At 47.1% G+C, this 25,925-nt stretch overlaps 8 protein-coding genes across 8 annotated transcripts; 3 read left to right on the top strand and 5 right to left on the bottom strand.

Annotated features, from left to right (window-relative positions):
• Positions 1–148: 148 nt before the first annotated feature.
• On the bottom strand, positions 149–1,032 carry J4E87_008746 (uncharacterized protein; the record flags this gene model as incomplete). The annotated part of the gene is made up of 2 exons (XM_049380330.1): positions 149–648; positions 708–1,032. 2 exons carry the CDS (start codon positions 1,030–1,032, stop codon positions 149–151), a joined length of 825 nt encoding a protein of 274 aa, XP_049229827.1.
• Positions 1,033–1,254: 222 nt separating this feature from the next.
• On the top strand, positions 1,255–2,037 carry J4E87_008745 (uncharacterized protein; the record flags this gene model as incomplete). Its single annotated transcript, XM_049380329.1, has 2 exons — positions 1,255–1,346; positions 1,401–2,037. 2 exons carry the CDS (start codon positions 1,255–1,257, stop codon positions 2,035–2,037), a joined length of 729 nt encoding a protein of 242 aa, XP_049229826.1.
• A 2,524-nt stretch (positions 2,038–4,561) lies between these two features.
• Positions 4,562–5,588, top strand: J4E87_008744 (uncharacterized protein; the record flags this gene model as incomplete). Its single annotated transcript, XM_049380328.1, has 2 exons — positions 4,562–4,856; positions 4,915–5,588. 2 exons carry the CDS (start codon positions 4,562–4,564, stop codon positions 5,586–5,588), a joined length of 969 nt encoding a protein of 322 aa, XP_049229825.1.
• Positions 5,589–5,990: 402 nt separating this feature from the next.
• On the bottom strand, positions 5,991–6,781 carry J4E87_008743 (uncharacterized protein; the record flags this gene model as incomplete). The annotated part of the gene is made up of 2 exons (XM_049380327.1): positions 5,991–6,433; positions 6,493–6,781. The coding sequence occupies 2 exons, from the start codon at positions 6,779–6,781 to the stop codon at positions 5,991–5,993; spliced, it is 732 nt and encodes a 243-aa protein (XP_049229824.1).
• Positions 6,782–7,001: 220 nt separating this feature from the next.
• Positions 7,002–8,225, top strand: J4E87_008742 (uncharacterized protein; the record flags this gene model as incomplete). The annotated part of the gene is made up of 2 exons (XM_049380326.1): positions 7,002–7,401; positions 7,456–8,225. 2 exons carry the CDS (start codon positions 7,002–7,004, stop codon positions 8,223–8,225), a joined length of 1,170 nt encoding a protein of 389 aa, XP_049229823.1.
• Positions 8,226–16,016: 7,791 nt separating this feature from the next.
• On the bottom strand, positions 16,017–16,949 carry J4E87_008741 (uncharacterized protein; the record flags this gene model as incomplete). The annotated part of the gene is made up of 1 exon (XM_049380325.1): positions 16,017–16,949. The coding sequence occupies one exon, from the start codon at positions 16,947–16,949 to the stop codon at positions 16,017–16,019; it is 933 nt and encodes a 310-aa protein (XP_049229822.1).
• A 341-nt stretch (positions 16,950–17,290) lies between these two features.
• On the bottom strand, positions 17,291–17,833 carry J4E87_008740 (uncharacterized protein; the record flags this gene model as incomplete). The annotated part of the gene is made up of 1 exon (XM_049380324.1): positions 17,291–17,833. The coding sequence occupies one exon, from the start codon at positions 17,831–17,833 to the stop codon at positions 17,291–17,293; it is 543 nt and encodes a 180-aa protein (XP_049229821.1).
• A 362-nt stretch (positions 17,834–18,195) lies between these two features.
• Positions 18,196–19,396, bottom strand: J4E87_008739 (uncharacterized protein; the record flags this gene model as incomplete). The annotated part of the gene is made up of 2 exons (XM_049380323.1): positions 18,196–18,420; positions 18,473–19,396. 2 exons carry the CDS (start codon positions 19,394–19,396, stop codon positions 18,196–18,198), a joined length of 1,149 nt encoding a protein of 382 aa, XP_049229820.1.
• Between the last annotated feature and the right edge of the window lie 6,529 nt (positions 19,397–25,925).

Raw genomic sequence — 25,925 nt, 5'->3', positions numbered from 1 at the left:
TAGCGCTAAAGGTACGTCGGTGCATCCCTGTCAGTTCTGGAGCACCTTCACTGACGATTTACGATTACCAAGATGCACGAGAAGTTTACTGTATTATGTACTGTAACCAAGTTGTCGGCGGATCGAGGACAATGTAAGGAAGGCTTGTCTAATCCAACTGCGCTTCCTCGAATGCCCCCTCAAACTTGGCCATGCTCAGGGAACGGATACGTTCCTCTACATCGTCGTCCGACAGCCCACGGAGAGATGCCCAGTTCAGCTCCTGGAATATCTGCTCCATACGCCTGCGCGCGACTACCCAGTATCCGACCGCCCAGTATCCGTGGCTGCAATCCTTTCCCTCAAGCCTTTCGCACTTGGCGACCTCCCCCTGTTCGTCCGTCGTCCAAATGTCCCTCAGGTCCGAGTACTTGGGATCCAGAAAGTTTGCAACAAGCTCCTCCCGTGCCATGAACCAATGTGTCTTCCAGTCTCGTCCATATTGATCGGCAGTGCCATCGAAGACATAGTTCCCATCGTTACCATCGGATATCAATAGACAAGAGTGGGATATCAATTCATCCATCTCTGCCCAATCTGTGAGTATGCGGAAATGCGGTTTGGCTATGAAATTGATCCAAGTAACCGTGTGGCCGATGTCGAGAAGCTCTGCTCGCTGTCAGTCACTTTTCAAGCGCGCATACTGTCCAACGGGCCTTGTTCCTTACCACAGAGGTGCCGGGTTACGAAAGGCTTCATCATGATGCAAAATGTCTCGCAATAGTGCTTGAAGACCACTGCGCGATATTCACTGCCCGGGCTCAGTCGTGTTGGATCCGGGCTCCCAGATTCCGATCGATCGTAGTCGAAGAGCGCTTCCGGAACGCCGGGTCGTGACGTTCGGTTTAGCCATGATATCCTGATTCCGAAGACATGGCAGCCAAATAGCGCCTCTTGGAATATGATAAGATGCACGAGAAGGATCTTGCGAAGAGAAAGGGCTGGAAGGGTAGCTGCGACGCGCACGCCGGCTTGAGGAGACTCAGTGGCCATGATTGTGGGGGGAAAGTATCGGATTGGTAGCAGAAGATGGAGAGGGTAGTGAGAGTTGCCTTCACATCTGCTCCCGGTGTGGGCGTCCGAGTGCCACAACTAGCGCGCAAACGGGGACGCGCATAGTCCCAGAGTAGCCTGTCTACTTACAATTTTGGCCAGACTTTCGGACTGACCCGTCATCTTTTAAAAGTCCAGTCAAGTTCTTTCTTCACAAACAACATGGCGGCCATCGTCACCCAGAAGCAGGTCTTGGAGACAATACTGACTGACTGCGCCAACCACTACGGCGGAGACCCAATGGCGAAGCTCAAGTCAGTTCACCAGAAGCTCAAATCATCAATGAACCAGCTAACACACAGATCTAGGTCTCTTCCAGAGAACTACTATACGAAGACGAAGACATTGGCGGCGGATAAAGAATGGCCCACCGCTCTTGCAGCCATCGAGGAGGCATGTCGGATCAAGCCAAAGGGCCAGCATCCACTCTGTCGCGTTCGCATCAGAGCATCTCCCCACACTAAGAAGGGCAGCGGAACCCATGTCTCGAGCGTGGCCGCCTGCATGCACGACTATCCCTTCAACGAAGCCAACAAGGCTGACGCGAGCGCCGACGCGGACATGCTCCTGACTGGGCCCGCCACGGAGATCTCGTTCAGGTACTTCTACTTGCACCGCTGGATGCTCATCAACGCGCCACATCTGTTCGAAGACGACAGCCCCCTTCTCCTCCTTGCCCTGGTCTTCCAGAAGGCAGGCACTGTGGAGACGCTCCTGGCCGTTGCTGGCGCCAAGGTCACCGAGAAGGAAATGGACGATACGATAGCGCGCAGCATGGGACTGTACCAGCAGAGGTCTGGAATACTTGGATGGGCTCAGGCGTTCGAAGATCTTCGTGAGGCCATGAGGGGCAGGTGGCACTCCAACAGCGTGGTAGATTACAAGGGCTATGGCAAGCCTGGCTCATACATGCATGCCTCCCGCCAGAAGAAGACCCCGGTATGAAGGCCCAGGGAGACTATGTTGGTACGCGAGTTGCCTCGATCTGGAAAACAACGAATTAACAGAACGCAGGCGCCTCATCCCTTTTGACTGAAGGTCCACCGCGCGGACAACATGACTGCTATACCTCTTACTCGGCCATCGTCTTCATCTATCTCTCATGGCTCGTCTTCGTCGTCGCTCAGTCTTTTGTTCTCTACTCACGCCTCGGCCTCGTGTGGAGAAACACGAAGAAAGATCGCTACATTCTCTACATGATCACTACTAACTCGGTCATCTTTGGCCGAGAGCCACGCCTACCTTCCGATCGCGACTTCCCATAATACCCTCATCGACGCGAAGGATACGGAACGATAGCCAGGGCGACACTTCGAAGGAAGCCAAGTAGGAAGGAGGCCGGCGCGTAGGGCAAGGGGCAGTTAGACCAGCGCAAGGAGATCAGCCTGCGCGCTGTCTCCGGTAGTAGAGGTGGCATCATACAATCGCTCAGCAGATCAATACAGCACTGCACATATCATGATGTCTCCTCCAAGCTCGACATGATGATTGACGACGTGAATGTTACACAACGTCACCAGCATCAAGCTGCGCGACAGGCAGGCAGACTGAGCATTTTTATAGATGCCGTGAGACCACTGGCTCAGATCTGCTGGAAAAGTGGCACGGATATAAATCGTGTTTGTGATTTCAACATGCCGCAAGGACAGAGATTGCAGATGAAACCCGGCCTCATGGAGTGACGTGATGTGAACATCAAGGCTGGCGCATAAACTCGTGGAGCTGACTAGACCATATTACGGCACCTGGAGCATATACTGTAGACGCGGAGATCGCTCAGAGCATGCTCAAGCGCGGGAAAGGCTCATTGATGAAGTCAAAGCCATCGTCAGGTCAAAAAGCGCTGACAAGCTGGAAGCCATCCTCAGTGACGCGTCAAACACCAGTAGCCGGTGTCACGACCATCGCAGCCTCATCAAAACAAGTGACGGGACTTACCAAGCGCGTGGGGGACTCAGAAGGGGCACGAGCTCAATGTTTGTGCCCGCTCTGGCCAGTCCTTCACCCCCGCGAGACTGGCCACAGGATGTTCTGCCCCACTATACCCACAGATACCACTTGAGTATATAATACAACTAATGGATCTACATTTCACCATCCGGGGCAAGGATGTGTACTTTGTATAGTTGTGGCCCACCATCCACTTGGATGGTGCAGGTAGATAGTTGCTGTTTACTCTTGAGAACCCCGCTAACATATCCAGGTCTTCCACACGACAGTGTCCAGGCACTATAAAGTTATGAATACAGGTTTTTTTGCTAATTCGATTCTCTTGAGTAGCAAACTGGTGAAGACAAACTGTTCTTTTTGGTTCTGTGTTTTCCTGGACCAAGTGCGGCGGGGGTGCGGAGATTGGCTAGGTGACAGTGCGGAGAATGACGCGTTCCCCATCACAACATTGGCTAGATCTGCTTGTATACCACCCAAGAGAGCACCTGCAAGTTCTATCGGGACTTTCAGGCAGTCTCATGGTGTTTGTCTAAGTCCTATACCAACGTTTTTGCTCGCTGACACCATCTCCCGAGGTTGTACTTGACTGCCTTTGCTGCGCATCACTCCGCGTCTGCTCAATCAGAGCGCTTACGAGATGCCCTCTACTCTATTCTTACAACGGTATCTGTGGCCTGCAGCATCTCCCCTACATTCATCCGTCCTGCTGCTGTAAAGCGCCGACAAAGAGCTCCCAGCTGTTCGCTGGCGATAGTAATCGACATTAACCAGATGTGATCGCGACGAGCGCGTTGTGTCTTTTCAGCGTCGACTTTTGCTTCATGCACATTCCTAGAATGCAGACTATCTGCTCCAGCATTGCTAGCTTTGTGACGCGACGTAGCAAAGCGGACATCTTGCAACTCCTCTCCTGACGTGCCTTCCTTTTAGGGCTCGCATAATGATTCCCTTCGCAATGAGACTTGTTTGAGTAGTATGAGAGCATAGTTTCAGTACTGCGAGCCGAGGAGAGTGTTGGCTGTCAGCACTGTCTCCTTCTGCGCATACACGAAGGCAGGCACGGAGCAACGTAAAGATATGAATGTAGGCAGCGCTGTATCTGCGCTCCTGAACTGCACCATCATGTAACTGTTGAGCTGGCGATGCTCTTTGATAGCGCTTTTGACCTCCTCAAAGCCTGCACGTTCGACTATTCAGATGAACGCTTACGGCGCCCCTAAAGTGCCTCCTGACGTGAAGTCTGTATTCATGTGCTATCAATATTGGACCAGGATGCAGTAATGCGAGCGCAGAGATAGTCGTTGGTGCGTTTGTCAGTCCAGCGGAGGAGCGTCGGGGGGCTAGCGCGAGACCAAAACACCAGGCTCGATATCTCTGCTTCACCACTGACGAGCGCCGCCCACCCCGCCCTCACCCCGTCTCCAAAATTACTCTCTATCCCGAGCACTTTATCTCCAAAAGCCTCCTCATCGATAACTTCCCCGTCGTACCCGCACGCGACAAGCAAATCCAAGCCAACATGAACATCCAGCAAGCGCGGCAGCCAGACCCGAGCTTCGCTCGTACAACAGCGCTCATGGTCAACATATTCTCCATGACCACAGAAGCGGTCGATCCGCACAGGCTTCTGAGCGCGAGGGAAGTGGGCGGCCAGCTACATCTGCGCTTCCGCCCCAAGTGGGATGTCAGTCCCGGAATTCTCGCTCGAGAAGGAAAGTCCGTGACAGACGAGAGCTTCAAAGCACTCAAGTCGCACAACTACTGCGTCTTCGTGTGCAAGCTCCTAGCGGGTCTTTTGGCTTGGCTAGTCGAGGGTGAGTGGTATTTCGATTGTTTGCAAGAGATTCTCACCGCTAACAAACTATGACGCAGAACTACGCCTTCCAATCGATGTAGAAGAGGTGGAGATACACGGGGTCTACGAGATCAGACCCGTCGTCTGCATCAATAGCTCGACCGGCGGGAGAAGGCGGATCGCCAAAAAACACACGATGTTCAAAATCACCTCCCCCAACGACGACGGAGAGGGCGTCTACATCGACCCCTCAGCGCCCCAGTACCTACGACCCGCGGGCGTATACCCCGTCAGGGGATACCCTGCATACCCAGACAAGAAAGTGAGAGTGCCGATAAAGTTCTTCTCTTTGGGATACAATTACTCCCAGCACCTCAACAGCGTTCACGAGAACGAAGCCAGTTCGTCACGTTCCCGCACCCTGCGCATAGAATTCCGAACCGAAGCGATCGTGCGAACGGTCAACAATCGGGTACATCAGAAGATGACTGCCTGCGCATGGAAGGACGTCATCAGGGGCAGCAATGACGACAAGTGGGGTGCTTTTGAGCATGATATTCTGAGCTCCGTCAAGGCGGAGCTCGACGTCCTGGTGAACTACCTCGACAACAAGTACATCCCGGGTAATCTCGACAGGAACACGCACTGGAAATCCCTGGCTAAATCCTGCATGGGTACCGGTCATGCAAAGGTCATGGAGTCTTTGGAGCGAGCGTCGGGACACGAGGTGACGCGGCATCAACTTTCTTAGGTAGCTTCTTTGCGCGCGGGCAAAGACCAATCAAATCATTACACCGCAACTCATTGACCCGTGCTTGCAATCATTATCGATTGACTCTACAAGTTCATCTGAGTCCAAGTATCCTGCAGATTATTTCGCGTGATTCCAGCTGCGCAATGTTGGGATGTCTCTCTGGTTGACTTTCAGCCTTGGCGTACCCAACGATTGAACATATGCACGCCCAACACAACGGTTCTCGTATACTATTCACGCAGTACACTGATATCACCTAGATGGAACAGCTTCTGAGGCTGACGATGAGCTTCCGCAGCTTGAAACCCGGCATGTATTGTCCTCTGCAGAGTACAGATTGCCTACGTACAAGCCAGCAAGCAACTGATGGGACAGCTAGCCAAGGAATATGTGTCTTCTCTATCCCCAACAAGCTTGAGCAGCATCCCGGGCCCTTTGCGTCGCTTTCTCACGAACATAGTCTTCTCGATCGCTAGTCGCCATGCCCTCCAACCTAGCCCATTCGAGGCTCTGCAGCATCTCGCGCAAGCTGATCCCGATTTTGTGCCAATATCCCTGGCAAAACTCTTTGTGGTCTTCCAGACTCATATCTCTGTGGTACAAGTCGAGTTTGTATTGCCCATCATGGGTGTAATGAGGCCAAAATTTGTCGCCGCTTATAATCGCGATCGTCGCTGGCCACCCGAATTGCTCTGCTGTGCCATCAAAGATGATCTCGGATTCGTCTTTCTTGCGGATGACAAGGATCGAATGGCGCATCGAGATCTTTTCGTTGCGGATGTGGAGGACTTGGGTCGGCCTTGGATTCTCGAGTACGGCATAATCGACGTTGACGTCGTATGCTGTAGGAATGAGGTTAATTACTAGGGCCCGGCGTCGAAGCTACGATCAGGAAGTTTACAGTGTAGTCGCGTCTCGACCTCGTCGTAGAAGATCGTGCAGAAGGTGTCGCACAGGTTCAGCTTCTTGTAAGAGATCTCGAGCGCTTCTGAGGTCCCTACGGGCACTTGACCGTGGCTCTGGCGATCGAGTGTTACCAGTATATGGTTGTTGCCAAGGTCGCTGACGCCGAAAGAAGTGACAGAGATTGGGCGAAATGCGGCCACGGCGGCGTTGAATGCGATGAGGAAGACTTTAAGGACCTCCTCGATCGTGAGTCTGGCTGTTGAAGGTGCGCTGGAAGAGAACATTGTCGGCGTTGTTTGGGGATCGGTTCTGTGCGGACAAGTCGTCGGCGGTGACAGTGACTGGAGTGAGAAAGTGAGACAGCTGGACCCTTCTTTTTGCTCCGCTCGTGCACCGTCTCCTCTGAACGACATTTTGGACACAAACCCCGCTATTCCCTTCCCAGATCGCGCGATATCTCTCACCCCCGCGACACCCATAACACCTTCCGGTCGGCGTCATACTATGCGCTCTCGCACACTCGAAACGGACCCCGAACCGCAAGCCCCAATGGCAGACCATCCAGGGGTTCCTGTCCGCTTCGAAGATGGCAGATACCGCAGCGTCCGCACTCACGTCCAGAAGAGGGCGGAGCGGGATCTGTATCGCGTCGACCGCATCATCAACCGCCTGTTTCTCGAATTCAGCGACGCGACGAACCGCTTGTCGGTCATGTATGAGGTTGCCGACGAGAGCGGAAGTTCACTCTGGATAGGAGTGCGCAATATCGAAGGCCATCCAGGCAAGGTATCAGTACTGGAGAACCAATCCTTTTCCCTCAAGGCAAGGCATGCCTATCTGTCACACAACAAGTGTGTCCTTGTTCTGGAGGCCTTTGCCCCGACAGTGGCTTTCTTCACTGAAGGTTCGTGTCCGCCTTTACATCCAGCGAGACCCAAACTAAGGCTAACATCTTCAGGTCTTACCCCCTCGATAGAAGTACACGAAGCCCATATCGATCACGTCGAGCCCGACCAAGAGGTAGAAGTCACATACTGGCAGGAGGAAGGCTCGGAAACGGCTATGCTCACACTACCCGTCGCCGCTTGGCACTCTATGTTCAGGATCACACCGACCGACGAACACAACCTCTGTCGCCCAGAGAAGCCCGCCCGGTTGAACGGTACCGGAACGTACCTTGACCCCACAGCGGCTCAGTACGGCCGTAACCAGGGACTCAGGGACGCAGGTGTCTATCATACCCTTAGCCCGGAATCCAAGCCACTATCCTTCACGAGCCTCGGCTACCATTACTACGAATGTCAATCGGAGGAGGAGAAGGACGTTGGACGTACACCAATTCGCGCTCTAGAAATGGAGGCATACATTCGGACATTGGACAACGCCATGCACAAGGTCGTCGAGGATGTCGGTGGCCGCGCAGAGCTCTTCGACATGTCGCCTACAGACTTTGAAGCCATGTTGGAGTTAATGGCCACTCAAGCTCGGTCAGATCTTCTCGATGTTGCTGAGCAGCTATATTTCCTCGACTATACTCGAACTCAAGACATAGAAGAGGGAAGCTCTGCAGATATCAACAGGTATCAGGCGGTGGCTGATCGATGCATGGGCGCAGGCCACAGGAGTTTCCTGCGAGCCTTGAGAGATCGAGTTCCTCGTTCGTGGAAGTGTGAGGACGACTTCTCACGTTGTGTTTACGTGGTCGAAGGCAAGGACAGCGAAGGATGACGGCCTGCAGTCGCAGCCGGTAGAATGGCTCGGTCGAAACATGTCAGGGCATGGAAATTGATCCCAGATTCTTGAAACCTGCATCTTTTCATGCAATAGTCTCAATCGTGATGTCTTCGATTCGCAGTCATCGAGCTTCTCGCCGCTGTGATGAGGTTTGTTGAAGTGGTCTTAGCGTGGTACTAACGCCACATCGGTCAATTTCGCCCCACCGTGATCTCGTAGAATCTTAACCTCTATACATCGTGTCAGAATTGCCTAGTCTAGTATTGGCAGATCGCGTCGCGCGATCCAGGCCTGTGCATCTAGGAGATAACACTCTTGTGGAGTATCGCGGCTGAAAGCGGACATTAAGCCCTTGACTGACCTCAGCCGTTCGAAGTTAGCAAGTTCTTTGGACGGCCTGCCTTCTTGTGATTTACACAGCATGCTTCTATTTATTTATTGCTAGCTGCCGCTATTGCGATACTTGCCAGGATTGTTATCGACTATAGCTGCTTGACTGTATCACGTTTTGTCTACTGCATGCGGCACGTCTTCTGTGCTATTGGTGGTGCTAACAACCTTGACAGTCTTCTCGCTGCCGTTCTGCAAGACTCTCTGTGCCGCATGCTTACTATGTCTCTGTCGAGAATCTCTGATACTAGATCTAGAACACGCCAAATTGCTTATGTGCTATTAAGCTACGGTATCAGGCGGCATAGCATGTATGTATTAATGCAGCCAGGCGCTCTAAATTAGCCTCCGCGAGCAAAAGGCAAGAAACCTGACTTAATGTCGAGCATGCGCGGATTTGAACGCGGGGGCAAAGAGTTCGGTGCCCCTAATTGGGGGCACCTACATCTCTCCTAGGCCACGAGTTAGTGGAATAACGACGGATATTTGCAAATATATAGCCAGCAAAGTCGGGAGAGACATGTCCAACATGACATGCTGACCCGAATTCGTAGCGTCCCGTTTACGGGCCCTTCGAGGAGCAAAAAGGAAGTGAGCCGCAATGTCCGCAAAGCCAGTGACACGCGGTGAAAACATTCCTCTGCACCCAACAAAGACCGCGGAACCGAGGTGAAGGGGCGGGCAAAAAGCGAGCCTTTTAACTTATTGTTTGCCTCCAGGAAGAGTCGAACGCGGGAGCAAAAAAACAAGATATGAATTCGGAACCAGCAAAAGGTTCGGTGCCCGCGGCACCTACATCCTTTCCTATGACCACTAGTTAGTGAAATAACGACGATTTAGTTTATTTCTATATCCAACGGACCTTGGTTGGTTCGTGTGCCTTCAAAATTTTGGATTTGTGGCTTCACTGTTGGTGGGCGGGTGATTGGGCGGGCGCAGGACATCGCGCTCCTTCACCCAGCAACGTCGAATGCGAGTCGGTTGTTCGACTTTCGTTATCCATCAGCCGACGAGAAGGTCGTGTTGCTGGTGTTGGCTAGTTATCTTCCAACCCCTGACTGAGCGTAGGATACCACATTCAAGGGCATTGACGAGGCTTGTACATAGCCCCATTCGTTTGCGCAATATGTACGAACAAGAGACTGATCAGCACTTATGATCGTGTGCTGTTCGTGGCTTCTTTTGACTTCATGTAGATAGCATATGATCGGCTGCAATCTCTGGACTTTGCAGTGCCATCCACCAGCTTCTGTTCCATCAATGGCACGACTATGCGAATAGTACTCAATGACACCGCCGAGCGACATGCGTCATAGTGTAGCTTGTATAGCATGACTGCAGACATGCGTGTACCCTCAATAGATGAGCCTCGACTTTGGGGTAGATACGCAGCCAACGAGACTGGTACTGCCAGATAATGACATCAGAACTCTGTGCTGGGAAGGAAGGAGATCCAACAGCATATCATGATCATACGTGAATGTCTCAAGCTTGACTTGCTCCAGTGACCGCAGCCTTCTAGACTTAGCGGCACATGCGGTCGGTGCAATCTTTACTTGCAGGCTGAGTGCAGCCTTGTCAACGTGTTACGGATGTCGACTTGGCCAGCCACAATTATTGATGCGCTGCGGCCATCATCCAGTCTGAGACAAGGGATAGCCTTTAGCAAGCGCACTGAGACGTCCCCCGATGTAGACTTTGGTATGATCTCAGCTGTGCTGCAGTACCGAGCGTCTCCGTGCCTAGCGAGGGCAGGCATAGGCGCTGTACGCAGTCGGTCGATTTGATGTTCGCAACTTGAGGCGAGGGTGTTGGGGTCTCAGCTCTATGTCCGCAACTTCATCGACGACTCCGCCACCACCCCCGCAACCAACACCACGACGCAAACCACATCACCCCGAAACGACGAAATGAGCATCCGAATGGCTTGCGGCGACGTCGCGATGAGTCTGACAGAATCCAGGATAGCGAAAATTGCACCTGAGGACGCTCTGCCGACGAAGGGCATGCGGTACGAAGCAACTTCCCCGTCTGCGCTCCAGCGCTCACGCGAGGGCAGCACCGATATATGAACCGTCTTTCATCGCAGCACTGTAAGTTCATCCCCTCCTGGGTGTGTTACTTGTTGCTTCCTGCGGGGGTGGCGGATCGAGAGAGAACCGTTCAGTCGCGGCTTTGACGCCTCCGAGTCGGCGGCGGGGTAGATCTCAACAGACCCATTGTGCTGCTTGACAACTGACATCTTCCTTCTTTAGAGGCAGCGACAGAGATGGGCCGCATCAACTCAGTCTGCCACCCCAGGCCATCGCTGGCCTGCCGCTGCGGCTGGTTCACGTCTGCATCACCTCCGCGGCACCGCACCCTCAACACCGAACACATTCGCGCCAACACGACGAACACGAGGAACGACTCGACGCACATCGCTCTCCGGTAAGCGGTCTTGATGGCTGTCGCCCTGTCGGCAAGTGGCTATGCATACGCACACAACCGCAGGCGACTGTGGCGGTGGCGGCGCCGCCTCTGGGGAATGCTGCGGCCGCCATGACTGGCACATTCGGACAGCTCACGAACTCCTCATTCTTGCGAAGCAGCGTAGCAGTCCAGGAGGTCTCGATCTTGTTTCTTGTCCCAGTGCGCAGAGTAAAGCCGCTGGCTCCCAGAAAGGACAAAGGAGGCAACAGACTACAGTTTCTGCGACATAGCGACTGGAGCGACAGCAGGCAAAGAGAACCCTCTTGCCTTAGTAACAGCAGGCCGCCGAGGACTGAGACTGTTCGCATTGGAAGCCGTTGCGCCGCGAACGCCGACCTGCGTCCGCCGCTGAGCTCCCCGCAGAGAAAGACGGAACCACAAGTACCCTTGCGACAGCAGAACAGGCGATCGGTCCGGATGCGTCGGGATAAAGAACACCACGCTCAAGTCAGCCTGCATGTTTGCTCATGCTGGTCTCAACATGGTATGAAGTTCTGTGCCCGCCTCACCCAGCGCCGTTATCTTGAATACACACTGACAGGTAGCCAGGGGCCTCCACCGCTGACGACCGCATCACAACGTTGTCGCCTTGGCCGGCATACAACTTTGAACGCGCCGCCCTTCGCATACGAACGAACGTCGATCGCTTGCCTCAGCCGCCTCTCACGCATACAAGGAGGATTCCAGACACGTCTCTGGCGTACGGATATGCGAGGGTACAACAAGACATGGCAGACTCGGCAGCAGTCGAGAGCGTCGTGCGGAACCCAGGTTGCGAATGTGAAAGCTTTTGGTGCGATTTGGCGGGTGGACGCATAACAAATCATCCTCCGTAAGGCTCAGCTGGCTGGTCGGTCTTCAATGGCAATGGCGGATGGACACGATAGGCAGTCTTGAAGGGAAGCACTGAAGACGCCTCATCTCATTGCCGTGTCAGACGGGGACAAGACAATAAGACGGCGACCAGACGGGGTACGATACACACCTGGCCAAGCTTGAATGCGGTGCCGTAATGGCGGCCATGAATTAGTCCTGCTCTAGGCTCCTTGCAGCAGCGCAACCGGCTGCGAAGACGGGCCTGAGGCGGCACAGTATCGGCGACTGGTCAAATCTGCCGCAGTCTGCATCCAGGATGGGACTTTCTCTGAACGCTCATCGCGCCCTGCGACCAAACCGCTCCCAACTCCTTGCTCTTCTCGAACCGCAGTCCGGGTCTTTCATGTCGGAGAAAGGGACAGCGGTTGCTTGCCTGATAGTCTGCGAGACGCGAGATGAAATGACGATGAATGGACCATCTGGCAAAAGATCTGAGAAGCAAAAGTGCCGGAGGCATACCGAAGACTAGACAGGAACAAAGAAAAGAGATGGGAAGATGTGACTGATGGTCATGGATGTTCAAGAAGATGAGGATCGTTGAGAAGGAGATGGAAGGAGGTTTGACGCGCATGTGGCAATGTCGGAAGTTGCCCTGGTGGGGCCTGCCGTCTTCATCCGTCGCGGCGAGCGCCGCGGACGAAAACAAAAAGGAACCAAGGAGCAATACTTACAGCCCCCAGCTCGATGCAATGACCAGATGCCCTGGCATCATCGGGCAGTATGCAGAGATGTCTTCGCTATCTCAAGACAAGGTATGACGTCGCTGACTTGCGGCTTCTCAAAGCCTCCTCAGGTACAGGCTACCGCGCCATGGCCATCTTGGGTGATCTGGCACCAGTCATCGCTATCGTCTGCTAGGGCACCATCCTATGGTACCTGGCACATATTGTTCGACTACAAGTCAACGCGCCAGTAGCACGACCAACTCATCACAAGAGTAGTTCGGTATATTCGCTGTCGTATCACTCGAGGCTTGCAGGAATCTCGTTCACAGCCAGGCCACATTACCATGTCTGCTACCTCGTTGGCGACGGCGAGACGCTCTACGCTCTGTGCACTGCACGCAATACTCACGAGCTCTAAATGCCTCTGCGGCGGGAACTTCATACATGGCGATGCGAGTGGCCTCCAAGATGCCAACCGGGGATATTAGGGCGACATCATCAGACCTGGGGCTTCTACGCTTAACTCGTTGTCGATCGGTATTCGCAAGGCTGCGAAAACCCAATCTGAAAGCCGGTACACGTCTGTGCCACGCCTTCCCAGAGAGCATGTTGGAGCTCGATTGACTTGGATCATAGTCGTCGACTGGGTCCCCGGAAGCGCCGACTATTAGTCCGGGCAGCTAAGGTCGACGATCGCCTGGGGTACGGTTCGTACTTCGTTGAGGTTTCTCGTCGTGGAATGCGTCCTTGTCCGCATTTCTACAACGCGATAGCGACAATATCTCGCAGACTCTGGGGTTGAAGAGGAGCGAAATCGGGTGCGGAAAGCGAGCCATGATGGATCCAGGAAACCGTTGTCGTGGAGCTCATTTAAAACACATCGACCTACTACGGGCAGAACCTTCTCGTCCCCTGAACTTCTCGATGCCACCCACACCACTCAACACTACCAAAGAGATGCATAGGCCCGTATCTCCTAGACTGAAGCGCGCAGAAGCTTGACTTTTGCATTGTGCGACGATGCTTGACAGATCTAGAACGGCTACGTGTCGCCTGCAGTGGAAATGGGGGGTGTGGGCAACGAAGAGACGGACGAGGTAGGAGAGGCACGAAATCGAACGATCTATCACCTATCTCCCGGCTTTCAATTCGACCGCAAGCGGTGGATATCGAAGAGGCACAGAGAAGGAGACGTCGGCCTCGAAGCCGTGAGCCTGTAGCAAGAAGATGGTGTCTGAGGATTGCATGTCAGCAATGACGTTGCATAGGACACCGTCGTCTGTTCAAAGCAGATTTCGGAGCAAGACATGCCGCTGGTCGGACTGCCGAACACTTGTTTTGCGGGAGTTTGAACCTGCCTCCGTACTCCCTTGTCAAGCATCTCTTCGGAGATGGACCGGAGAGCAGTCGCACCACCATGTGCGTCGGCCAGCTGCCGCCGTCTGTCAACTCAACCACACAGGCCGGGACGCACGCCACTAACCTCTTTCCATCCTGGTTCACATACGCGTATGTATTCCGTGTCCATATTGTGTGAGGAGAAGCTGACGCAACTTAGGTAGCCGAACTGGGTGGGAGGCGAAGAGAGATTGTAAGATATAGGATGGAGGTTGAAGCGGTGGCGATACGAGATGGGGAGGAAGGTAAGAGACCGTTGAGAGACACGATTGACTCTGTGCTGACCCGGAGGTAGGTGGACGTTGCAGTATCGTGGCGGAGACAAGGTGATGGGTGTGCGAGCCTAGCGGCTCACAATGCTTCGTGGGAAGCCCGGCTGCACGGTGGATGTAGCAAGCGGCAATCGATTGTTTGCCGAATTCTCCCAGTCCGATGCACTGTGCCCAAAGTTTCCAGCGCCCGGTATGCGTTCTAACTTCAGACAGGTATGCTAATCGTTGTGTAGGAGGCCGCGGGTGAGGCGGGGTAGGATGCTCGCCGGCGGAGGATCAAGGAGCCGCGCCATCGTCGCCGGACAACGCACGTCGACAGCGCAAGGCCATCCGAAGGAATCTCGACGAGCTCGAGGGCCTCTTCGGTATCTTGTTGGTCTCTCTCGCGATGGTGGACGGGGCGGTTCATGGCGTGGATTCGGCGGCTTCGGTCAAGCTCTCGGTCGTGTCCTATGCTACGGCGGCACGTTAGGGGCGAGCGGAGCTACTCTGCCGTAAGAGGAGGAATGTGTCATCACCAGAAGCCAGTCCGAGACTATAGCCTCGATGTGGTGGGGTGATTGGGTTGGGGTAGTCTGCGGGCTTGAGGAAGGGGCAGAGAATTGAAGCAACCAACTTCATTTGGTCCGTGCGCTGGAGATGCCTTCCCCAAGCAGCCCAGCAACACCACCACCGCCCTCACAGAGCTGCATGAGGCACCCCCAAAGCTGCGTCTTATCCATACGACCTTCCTCAGCTTCATCAGATGCGCGTCATCAGGGTAGAGACGATCTGTTCGCCAGTCGCAGATTGGGAAACCTCCGCAGGGCAAAAGAAAACCCGGGGCCGACGACATCCCTAGCAGCGGTGACGGGACTTCGCGAGCGCCTACGACAGGCATGCATAGTCAACAGCATTTCGCCAGACTCGTCTGACATCTCCCAATACAGCGTGGCGCCTTCTCCGTCTACGCGCATCGCCGTGGCACAGAGGCTAGGAGCGGCTGCTACAGCTGACGGCAACCCTGGATCTCGCGACCGGAGCGGAACGAATCACAACAATAGCCTCTGAGCCTCCGGATCTGTGTGGTACTCGAAGATCCTCGGCAAGGTGACATCGGCGGCATCTTGTAAGCGGATCGAGTACTCGCGGCGAACAACGGAGGTGCCCGTGAACGACGGCCGTCCAAGGAACAAATGCCTTCGTGTTGCACACCCACGATACCGGTCGTACACGAGACGATCGTGCAAATTATACTTCTCAGACTCATAGGTACTCGACATTCGACATCACCGATGACGAGAACGCCATTAATCCACAAGGCATGATTCTGGGGCCGAGGGAGAACTCGAGCCGATGAGCCGCACAGTCTCGCAGAAGCTCGGTAAGAGCCGAAATCACGCTCTATCGAACGTCGCGTAGCCCGCCGGCTCAGAACTAGTATATGAATACTCGGCAGGAAAGGTTCCGGCGAGTATGTGCGTCGTAATGTCTTGCGATAAACATCCTGTATCGGGGAATGACGCCGAGTCTGAAAATCTGCTCGTGTTGTTTCTTCACATACTAGTCGGCAGTCAATCGGGCGCATCCAGCTGTTGCAGATCTGTCGTGCATGGAGCAGGTGTACAGAAGTTGGTAACGAGTGTTGGTCTATTCCAACGCTACAACATATGGGGATCAGATGAACTCCGATGAGTCTCAGTCGCCATCCTTTGAAGACGTCTTCCACGTGTTTACCTGGGTATGTACTCCATTCCAATGCCCACATCCCAAACCTCTTCCAGAGGCAACTCTTCGCCCTCCACGACATCTTGTTCCGTGATCTTCTTATCGTCTAGTGCTCCTCGTAACTCCTTGAGTGCCGACTTATCTGTCAAGCTCTGCTTTAGCTCCTCGAAGCTTTTCCCACATTCCTTCCAAAGGTCTTCTAGTGTGTCTGTCTCTTTGATCTCGCCTGCTGCTCGATCATGGATCATTTTGCACTGATCGTTGGCTTGCTTCCGATCTTCTTCGAACTGCTCTAGTCGCCAGTGTTCAGCAATCTCCGTGTTTCCCTTCCACATTTTCCTGGCTAAGTAAAGGGTGTGCTCAAACTCCTTGGGTCGATTGTAAGGCCAAATGCCCCCAAAGTCGATGAGTGTTACGGTCGGGAAGACGTCGTCATCTTTGTTGCTTAGCATGACGTTGCCGCCTTCCTTCAGATCGATATGGCAGTACCCGTGCTCTTTGAGGTGCCTTTGGACGCGTACGAGTTCAGCAAAGACGTGGAAGATGACACAAGGCGGTAGCCCGTGTACTTTGTAGATCTTGTGGTTTCTCAGCAGGTCTTGGATGCTGTGTCCAGGTATGTATTCAAGAGCATGCCAGTTGGGACTATCCATGTCCGGGTAGCCATGTACAGCGGCGATTAGATGATCTCTATCGCCTTCCATTCCTTTGAGCTTCTCGAGTAAGCTTTTCCTGATCGATGTAACCTTCTCGCCTGAATTAAATTTGAGACCTACGCATGACGCCAGAGTTTTCGGACTAGAACGATGTACAGCGAGAACGACATAGCCTTCTTGACCTGATCCAAGATGTCTGAGAGCAATGAATTCCTCTTTTGCGCTCTGCGGAATGGTGATCTCGCGAACGCGATCTGAATCTGTACGTGAATGCGAAGCCATTGGTGAGGTAGCTGGGTACAATACAATGCTACAACAGGCGAGGATGGGGTTTATATCAATCTACACAGAGCAAACTTGTATGCTTAAGGTGTCATCTGCGGCTACCACAAACACGTTGTAGTCCTCACGATCATACAATTGCGTCGTGGTAATGACCTTGCGGCACACCAGCCCACATGATTGATCAGCTCCCTAACGTCGTTGGCAGGCTTGAGGTATACCGCGCTCGGGTTTCATACTTTCATTCCTATCTATACATGCCAATGTCTTCTGCAGCCGCCACTAATCTACAGACTTCCGTCAACAATGACGTCTATGTCGCCGTCCTCCACCGCCTCCCCCTACTCCTCATCCCCAACCACCCCATCCCAAAGCGCCTCCCTGACGTCCGCCGACCTCCCCTTGTCGTATAGCTCCTTGGCCGAGCAATCCGCCAGATTCCTCCACCTCCTCTTGAGGTCTTTCCACGACAGTTGTCCCTGTGGGTCGTAACCCGCAACGAACGAGTACAATCTGTCTCCATCCCTCAAACTCCTTCCCTTACTATCCTTGAGCTTGTCGCCCTTCTTGGTGGTGCGGAATTCGTCTGGGATGCGTGCTTCGCCGTTTGTGAGATATTGAAGCAGATTCATCATCTGCTTGACAACGGCTTGCTCGTCCCACACAGCAACATCCTCGAGGTGCACAATCTGTACTTGTGGCAACTCCTGCTCCATCGTAGGTGATAGGAGGATGTTGGTTGCGCTGAGATCTGCGTGGCAGATGTTGTTCGGTTCGAGGTCCATGTTGTGTGTGTTGATGATGTCCGCGAAGATCTTGCAGACGAGGAAGGGTGGGAGGCCATCGGGAAAGAGAGCGTCCTTGAGGCATTGGAGGCATGTCATTATATGAGCTTGACGTGGGTATCGGTTTCGAGAATGGAGATGATTTGGGTAATGGTATCGAGGAAAGAGATGATGATGACTCGATAGTAAGGTACGGAAAGGTCAAAAGTCTGTTTGCAAGAAACGCGATGGCCTGTGAGTGTGTGCGTGTGCCGGCTAGTCTTTGATAGGCGAGCTTTACGCGGTGACTGCGCGGCTCATTTAAACTCACGGAAAGTTTCATCAGTGAACGTGGAAAATTTGACGAATCAGGGACTAAGGATACATATAAGAGACAGACATGAAAGAAGTAAGGGCATGCATTTACTACACTACATCGACTATAGAAGTCGCTATTGACGGAGTTGAACACTCAAGTATACTCAAGCCTTCTTGTCCTTTGACGAGATCACGCCAGTCAGCTGGATAGCGTCGTCCACCAAGTTGTTGAGCTGATCAAATTCGCCCGCGAGCCACCTATCTAGCAAAACCTGGTCTTCACTAACAAATGTAGGGCGCTCTGCCGGCAGAACCTTGGTGCATTCTTTGAGATCATTGATGTTGTTGACGCCAAGAAGAGACAAACGTGTGTAGGCTTTAGCGTAGTCCTGCATCAATGTGTTAGCTAGGTCCTTTTCTCGGGTATTTGGCGAGTCATACCGCATTCCATTGGGGCTGAGCAGTACCTCGAACGCTAAACTGCGCCCAAGAAGCGCTCGTCCTCGAGTCCTTGCTCAAGTTGATGTCGCTTTGAAACTTGATGATACGAACAGGTGTATTAGGGTTTGTCGTCTGTGGGTAGAAGGCCATGTCCCAGACACCGGGAGTAGAGTCTTGTGGGTCGCCGTCGCGGCTAGTGTCGACAAAGTGTTGCTGCGATGTAGTGTGCGCCCCGACCAACGCGACTAGATCGTGTGCATCGATAGTCTTGTCTTGGAAAAGCTTGATGAGCTTATCCGCAGAGTCCTTTTCTCCAGGGAGAAGACCAGTAGGCCCAGCTTTGCTATTGTCCTTACGCCCAATGAATGTTCTGACCCTGGGTCCAAGTGGACATACAACAGTGGCGACGTTGGCACCAAACTGGATGATGTCCGCCATGCTCATTCCGTACTGGTTGTATTTGGTGTACCACTTCTTCGTTTGGTCGGCAATCGCAGATAAGCCGTTGTTATCTGTACGCGACATCTCGTCGCTGAGGAGAATACTGCCGTCTGCACCGCCATAACTGCTGCTCTTAGACCATACGCCTGCGTCATGGAAGCCCAGACGAACAGCTTGACGAGCAAACTTGCTGCAGCGACCGGAAGTACCGTTGAACTTGGCCGTCATCTCGTACGCTAGCCACTTCCAATGACAGCACATGTCGGCTTTGCAGGCGGCACTGCCGATGTTGCCAGCAGGGATGGAGTTATCAATGGTAGCAGACTCCGCAGACTTCTGGTCGAGAATGATCGCTTTGATGTCTTTGCCGATGGCAGTGAGCTTGGAGTCTGCGAGTGTCTTCAGGTCGCCGATGAGCTCTTTCGATGCTTGTCGCTTTTCACGGGCAGCGAGATGGCGCATCTCTGCCATGGTATCGCCCATCCCTGGGTGAGCTTCCGTGAGGGGCATGCATGCCAAGAGAGCATAGCTGAAGTAAGAGAAGGCTTTCATCTTGCTTGATGATGATGATGCACAACTATGGAGTGACAAAGCGGACGACTTGATATGAGTGAAACGATCGTGCGTGGATTCAGACTCTTATAGACTTCCTCTGAGTAACCCTAAGGAGTACATCTCGCTTTAGTGATACTTTAGATTGAGACATAATTGCCACTGACCATCCAGAACGCCGGTATTAGGGTGCAGATGGATAAGGCCGCTGTTTACCCTGCATATACTGTCATACCATATGGCATTCACCTCGCTGATCAAGAGCTTCTGACCCCGTCTTCATCGTATCATATCCGGGTGTAAAGTCGAAAGACCATCTGAAAGGCCGAGATCCGGAAAGGAAGGAGCTGACAGCCAAGAGGTAAGATCGGAGGCTAGATGATTGGTTAAGACCGAGCAAGGTGGTGAGAAAGACGTGCCTGGATACCGGGTACGCGAACACGGGAGGCGAAGATTGGTTTGGAATGCTGCCGTAATACGTGAAGTATATTGCACGTGCAGCTGAACGCAGAGCTGGAATCATCTCGTGTAGTAGTTAGGCTACGCAGGGGCTGAGACTGATACTTATTCTCGCGGATCCTTCTGTGAAGAACGTACCAGTTACACAGTATCAAAGGTCATCAGCTTCGGTATACTGTTGTGTGGTGTAGATCACAGTACGCTCTTGCTTCTGAATAGCTATCATGCTTCTGTCAATAGCAATGAATACGCGAGATATTAGACGGCGGTCGAAAGGACCGGTAAGTCCAGACGCAGGCAATATACCGAGCTCGTATAGGGAACAGTTGGATAGTCTTCGGGTGATACGACTATTCTTAGAAGCTGCCAGTGTGTCGGTCCCAGGTTGCAGGCGGTAGATCCTGCGACCGCAATATCAACCCGTCGATGGTGGAACCGAGCTACGTTAGTGCTTCAGCCTCACAATCAAAGTAGATCTGGCCATATACTCCCAGGACCACTGGCGATCGTATTCGACGCGCCGCGGACGGCACTGCAGAGCGAGACGAAAAGAGGCGTCGAGCGAGAACGGATTTTAGAGCGACCGGGTAGTGATGCGTGTGGCAGACAACTGCAGTGAACCGGTAAGCTGCAGGGCAGGGCGCCGCCGCCAGGCGAGTAACATTTAGCCGGATAACACACAGTACTCCACGGCTTCTTCTTCGTACCGAGCCATGGTTCGATGCCAATACAAGAGGCTGCCTTTGCATGTGCGTCTTGTTTAGCATACCAAACACGTGGTTTGCTGTGCCTTCTGCCAGAGATGTAATGTCGATCGTTCATCATGCGTGATGAAAGCCGAGATCATGAACTTCTTCCTACGCATATATCGCATGCGTTTGTACAGGATAACAAGCCGAGGGTATAGGATGCTGATAAGCCGGTACTTGTGACGGTACCGGGCTACTCCAAGCAATGGATAACACTCGACGTGATCGGTCGCGAGGTTCGATGGAATCGGCGTGTGCTGGCGCATACGTTGAGGAACGACGCAGTAAAAAGGTCACATTGTCCAAATGGAGGACCTCAGCTTGTGTGTTCCTCCATTTTGCAGCTGCGGTCGTCGCGGTGTGGACTGCTCATGGCACGAAGGAAAGCCCGTCATCCGCCAGTGGACCTCGGAGGTTGAGGCTGAGAAGGCAGATCCGCGCGCTGTGGGCTGCTGAAGAAGTCCAGGTGAACACAAATAATGCGCACACACCTAGGATGCAGGCTATCTAACTAAGAGCGCGCTAAGACATAGTATACTAAGGCATCTATACATAGTTAATATACACACTAAAGTAGTACTTTAGTAAATTAATTATAAATTATTTTTAAAATAATTTTACTTAAATAATAATAATATAACTTTACTAAACTTCTTTACTAAACTATACTACTTATAATAGTTTACTAAATTTAAAGTATTTTTTAAGAAAATATATAAACTATTTCTAAATTAATTTATAAATAATTTTAATAAATTTAGTCTACTTATAAGTAATTTCTTTAGCTTAACTAATACTTATTTAGATATTTACTTATTACTACTAATATATAAAATAAGCTAATTATTTATATAAATTAGCTATACTACTATATTAGAATTTAAAGTAGAATTCTTTATAAAGTATAAACTATTTCTAGATTATTTTTTAATTATTTTTAATATTTTTTCTAGTAAAAGTATACTAGTTACACTATACTTAAAAACTACTTATACTAAGCTTACTAGCTAAGAATAGCGCTTACTAAGTAAGTTAGAAATTCTACTAACGCTCTAATCTAAGCTAAAATAAGTAAGTTTATTTAAATTACTTCTTAATTAATTCTTAATTAATTTAATCTAGGTTTTTATATTTAGACTATAGCTACTTATAATATTATTACTAACTCTTCTACTATCTTCTTTACTAACTCTTTTACTTTTTTTACTAACTTAGCTTTTATATAGCTTTCTATCTAAATAGAATTTAATAATAAGTCTAAGTTAGATTATTTATTAAGTAATTTAGACTATAAGTTAGATTAATTAGTAAATAATTTAGACTATAATAATTTTAAGAACTTTACTACTATACTAGATAATAAAAAAGAGAAAAAAGAGTAAAAAAACTAGAAATACTCTTTCTAAAATATTATCTAAGTTAATAATTTAAAGAAAGAATAGGTAAATTATTTTTTAAATATTTCTAAATTATTTTTAACTTTTATAGCTTAACTTTACTACTATAACTAATATAGTTAGATACTATTATAATAATTAAACTAAAGATAAGCTTCTCTACTAAGCGTATAATATTAATAGTCTAGATATAGACTTTATTTAAAGTAAGTTTTATTTAGATTATTTCTAGAATAATTTAGAATTATTTCTAATAAATTTAGATTATACTTTCTTCTAGAATAAAGAGAATAAGTATAAATCTTACTAGTTCTTCTTAGACTTTTTTTCTAAGCGTTTACCTACTCTCTCTAAAAGTAGTAATTCTAGTATATAGTTAAGTACTATTTCTAAGTAAATTATTTCTAGAATAGTTTAGAATTAATTTAGTATAAAAAGATATATATTATAAATAAAATAAATAAATATTCTATAACTCTCTTTCTACTATATACTTTATAAATAAGTACTATTATTATATTATTAATAAGAATAATATACTATATCTTACTTAGTAGAATATACTAAGTAAAATATAGTTAATTATAAAGTATTTTTTATTTAAGTTTATAAACTTTACTTAGCTACTACTATTAAAAGATTTAAGTAATAGTTAAAAACTTATAAGTATATTATACTTTATTAAGATTTATTTATAATTATACTATTTTATTAGTAAACTAATAATTCTATAGCTTATAATTAAGTTTTAAAAGAAAAAAGTTTAGTACTAGTATACTAAAGAATATAAAACTAAAGATTATAGTACTTTAAAAGTAAATAAACTAAAACTTAAAGTTTTAGTACTATTATTTCTAAAGTAGTTAAAGCTTTTAAATCTCTTAGACTAGCTAAAAAGCTATTTTAATACTAAAGTACTTTATAATAGAATTTAAAATTAATCTTTAAAAAAACTATAGAATAATAATATATATATATAAGCTTTAAACTATTATAGTAATATATTCTAAAAACTAATAGTTAGAATATATATACTAAGAATTTAGAAGAAGTATACTATTTATACTTTTAAAATTTCTATAATATTTAGAACTCTAAAGATATTTTAAAAATACTAATAGTAGTTTAGAGCTAATACTTAAAGCTATACTATCTAAATAATATTTTTATAAAGTTCTAAAATCCTCTCTAGGCCTTAAAAATAAAGCCTACTACGTTATATCTTATAACATTATACTATATTATAAATAATAAATAAATAAACTTTTAAGCTATTAAAACTAAGCCTAAACTTAAATACCTCTTACTACCTATCTACACTTCTCTTTCTTATATACTTATAATAAATAGTAATACTATATTAACTTTTTATTACTACTAATACTACCTAGAAGTTATAATAACCTAGTAGTTACTATTATACTATATTTAGTCTATTAAGCGCTACTACTACTACTTCTATTATAGTTACTATTACCTAAAGGCTTAGAAAGATTCTAAAATTAGTAGTAGTAGTAATATCTTTATAGTGCCTAGTAAAGAGTCTTTTACTTTAATATGTTACACTAGCCTTAAAGCCTTCTATACTTATCTATACTAGTTATATCTTATTATAAGCTTATTAAAAAAGCTAGCACTATCTATACTACTAAAGTTATTATATTATTTACTACTTTATTATATTATATTATATACGTATAGATTACTACTATCTATTATAAGTAAGTAATAAAGTTTAAGACTAGTTAGATCTATTTATTAAAGTTTTTATTTATAATTTTATTAACGTAGGCTAGCTACTTATTAGAGAGATATATAGTAGGTCTACTATCTAAAACCTTAGCTAAATTCTTAAAACGCTTATTCTACTTAAGAGTAATATATTATCTTTTCTTATCTATCTTAGTACTAGCTAATATATAAATACTATCTAGTATAAGAGTATTTATAATAAATCTATTATTATTATAAAGCTAGTAGATAAGCTTATTCTTAATAAGTTTATTATCTAAGTAGAGAGAATAGATATAAGCCTATATCTATAATACGTAGATACTTATATAGATACCTATAAGCTTCTCTAGATACTACTCTATTCTATTATAGATATACTAGTATATAGCTATATTAGCCTTAACGTTAGTAAATATTAGTAATAGCTTATAGTATAGGCGCTTATTTTCTATAACGTAGTTAGTAGTAATTAGAAATATATTAAAGATTTTAGAAAGTTAATTATAAAGTTTATAAAATATTTAAAGAAGAGAGTATAAGTATAAAGAAAAAATAGACTATAGAGAATCTTTTTAATTAAAAAGTTTTACCTATTTATAGTACTATAGTTAAAAATATAGTTCTACTTTAATAGAGGCGTATCTATATTATAAGTATATATATCTTAGACTAGAGTTTTACTTAACTAACTAAGTATAGCTACTAAGTAAATACTTTAGACTAGGTATATATCTTAGGCTAGGTACATGCCTTAGACTAGGTATATACCTTAAGTATTAGTTCTTAAAACTTAGTTTTACTAAAGCTTTTAGCTCTTTTCTTAGCTAACGTAGTATTATAACTTTAGTATTAAGCTTCTAGCTACTACTCTCTTAACCTAGATCTACTTCTCTATATACTAGCCTATATATCTTACTACTACTAAGGCTTATAAAATATATAGAATTAGTACTATTTATTCTTATTTCTCTTTTTCTATAAAGCTATAGAACCTAGAACTTTATAGCTTACTCTTAATAGCTAAAAAGTATTAAAAGAATATATATACTACTATCTACTATAATTAAAGATATTTAGAAAATATACCTATATTATAATTATATACTATGTTACTTAGCTATATTATATATACGTTTAAGTACAAGTACTTTATTAAAGTAATAAGATTCTAAAATAACTATAAGTAAATTAAGAATATTTTTTATTATTATAGAATATACTTTATATATAGAAAGATAGACTAGTTAGAAGATAGCTTATAATTAGAGTTAAAAATAGTAGATATAAATATAATAGTTTAAGATCTAGAGCTCTATTAGCCTATATTAGACTAATACCTCTATAATATATATTTATCTCTAATAGCGTTTTCTAAAGCTTTCTACTATAATAACTTTATTACTTTTATATATTCTAATTATCTAAACTTTATAAAACTTTTATAATAGAATCTAAGAATAAAAAAGTTTAGCTAGATTTATATAAAAAAGAAAAAGAAAGCTAATAGAAACTAGTACTAGATAGTACTAGCTTATAGAGTAGCTCTTTTATAAGCTAGATCTTAATATTATTAGTTATTTAGTAGCTAGAAGTTTATATATTACTAAAGTTCTAAAGAAGTATATTCTTAATATACTAATAATTAAGTACTTTCTTAAAAGTAGAGATACTATCTATATCTACTTTACTATTATAGTATAGTAATTAGTTACTTAATTAGATTATATACTTAAAAGAAGAGTAAGTACTCTAGTAGCTTATTAAGATAGAAAAAAGCTTTTTTAAATAAAAATACTATTTTATTACTTATTACTACTTACTTTACTTTTAGATTCTACTAATTAGATATTAGATATATTCTATCTCTATATATAATATTATTATACTATACTTTATATATACTTAGAATAGAAGTTAAGCTATATCTAAGTATAAATATAGAAAGCTATATTTAGTAGTAGTAGACTATACTAGAAAGAATTTTTAAAAAAAGATAATAAGAAGTAAAATTATAATTAAAATATTTTTATATATTATCTCTAGTATATAAATACTATTATATAGATAGTAGTAATAATAAAGTTTTATTAAATCTACTACTATATTATAGTAAATATAAGG

The sequence above is a fragment of the Alternaria ethzedia genome, assembly GCF_023757985.1.
Source record: "Alternaria ethzedia strain BMP 0044 chromosome Unknown scaffold_29, whole genome shotgun sequence".
Taxonomy (NCBI): domain Eukaryota; kingdom Fungi; phylum Ascomycota; class Dothideomycetes; order Pleosporales; family Pleosporaceae; genus Alternaria; species Alternaria ethzedia.
The sequence above is the reverse complement of the archived record's forward strand: the minus strand, read 5'-3'. Positions and strand labels throughout refer to the sequence as shown.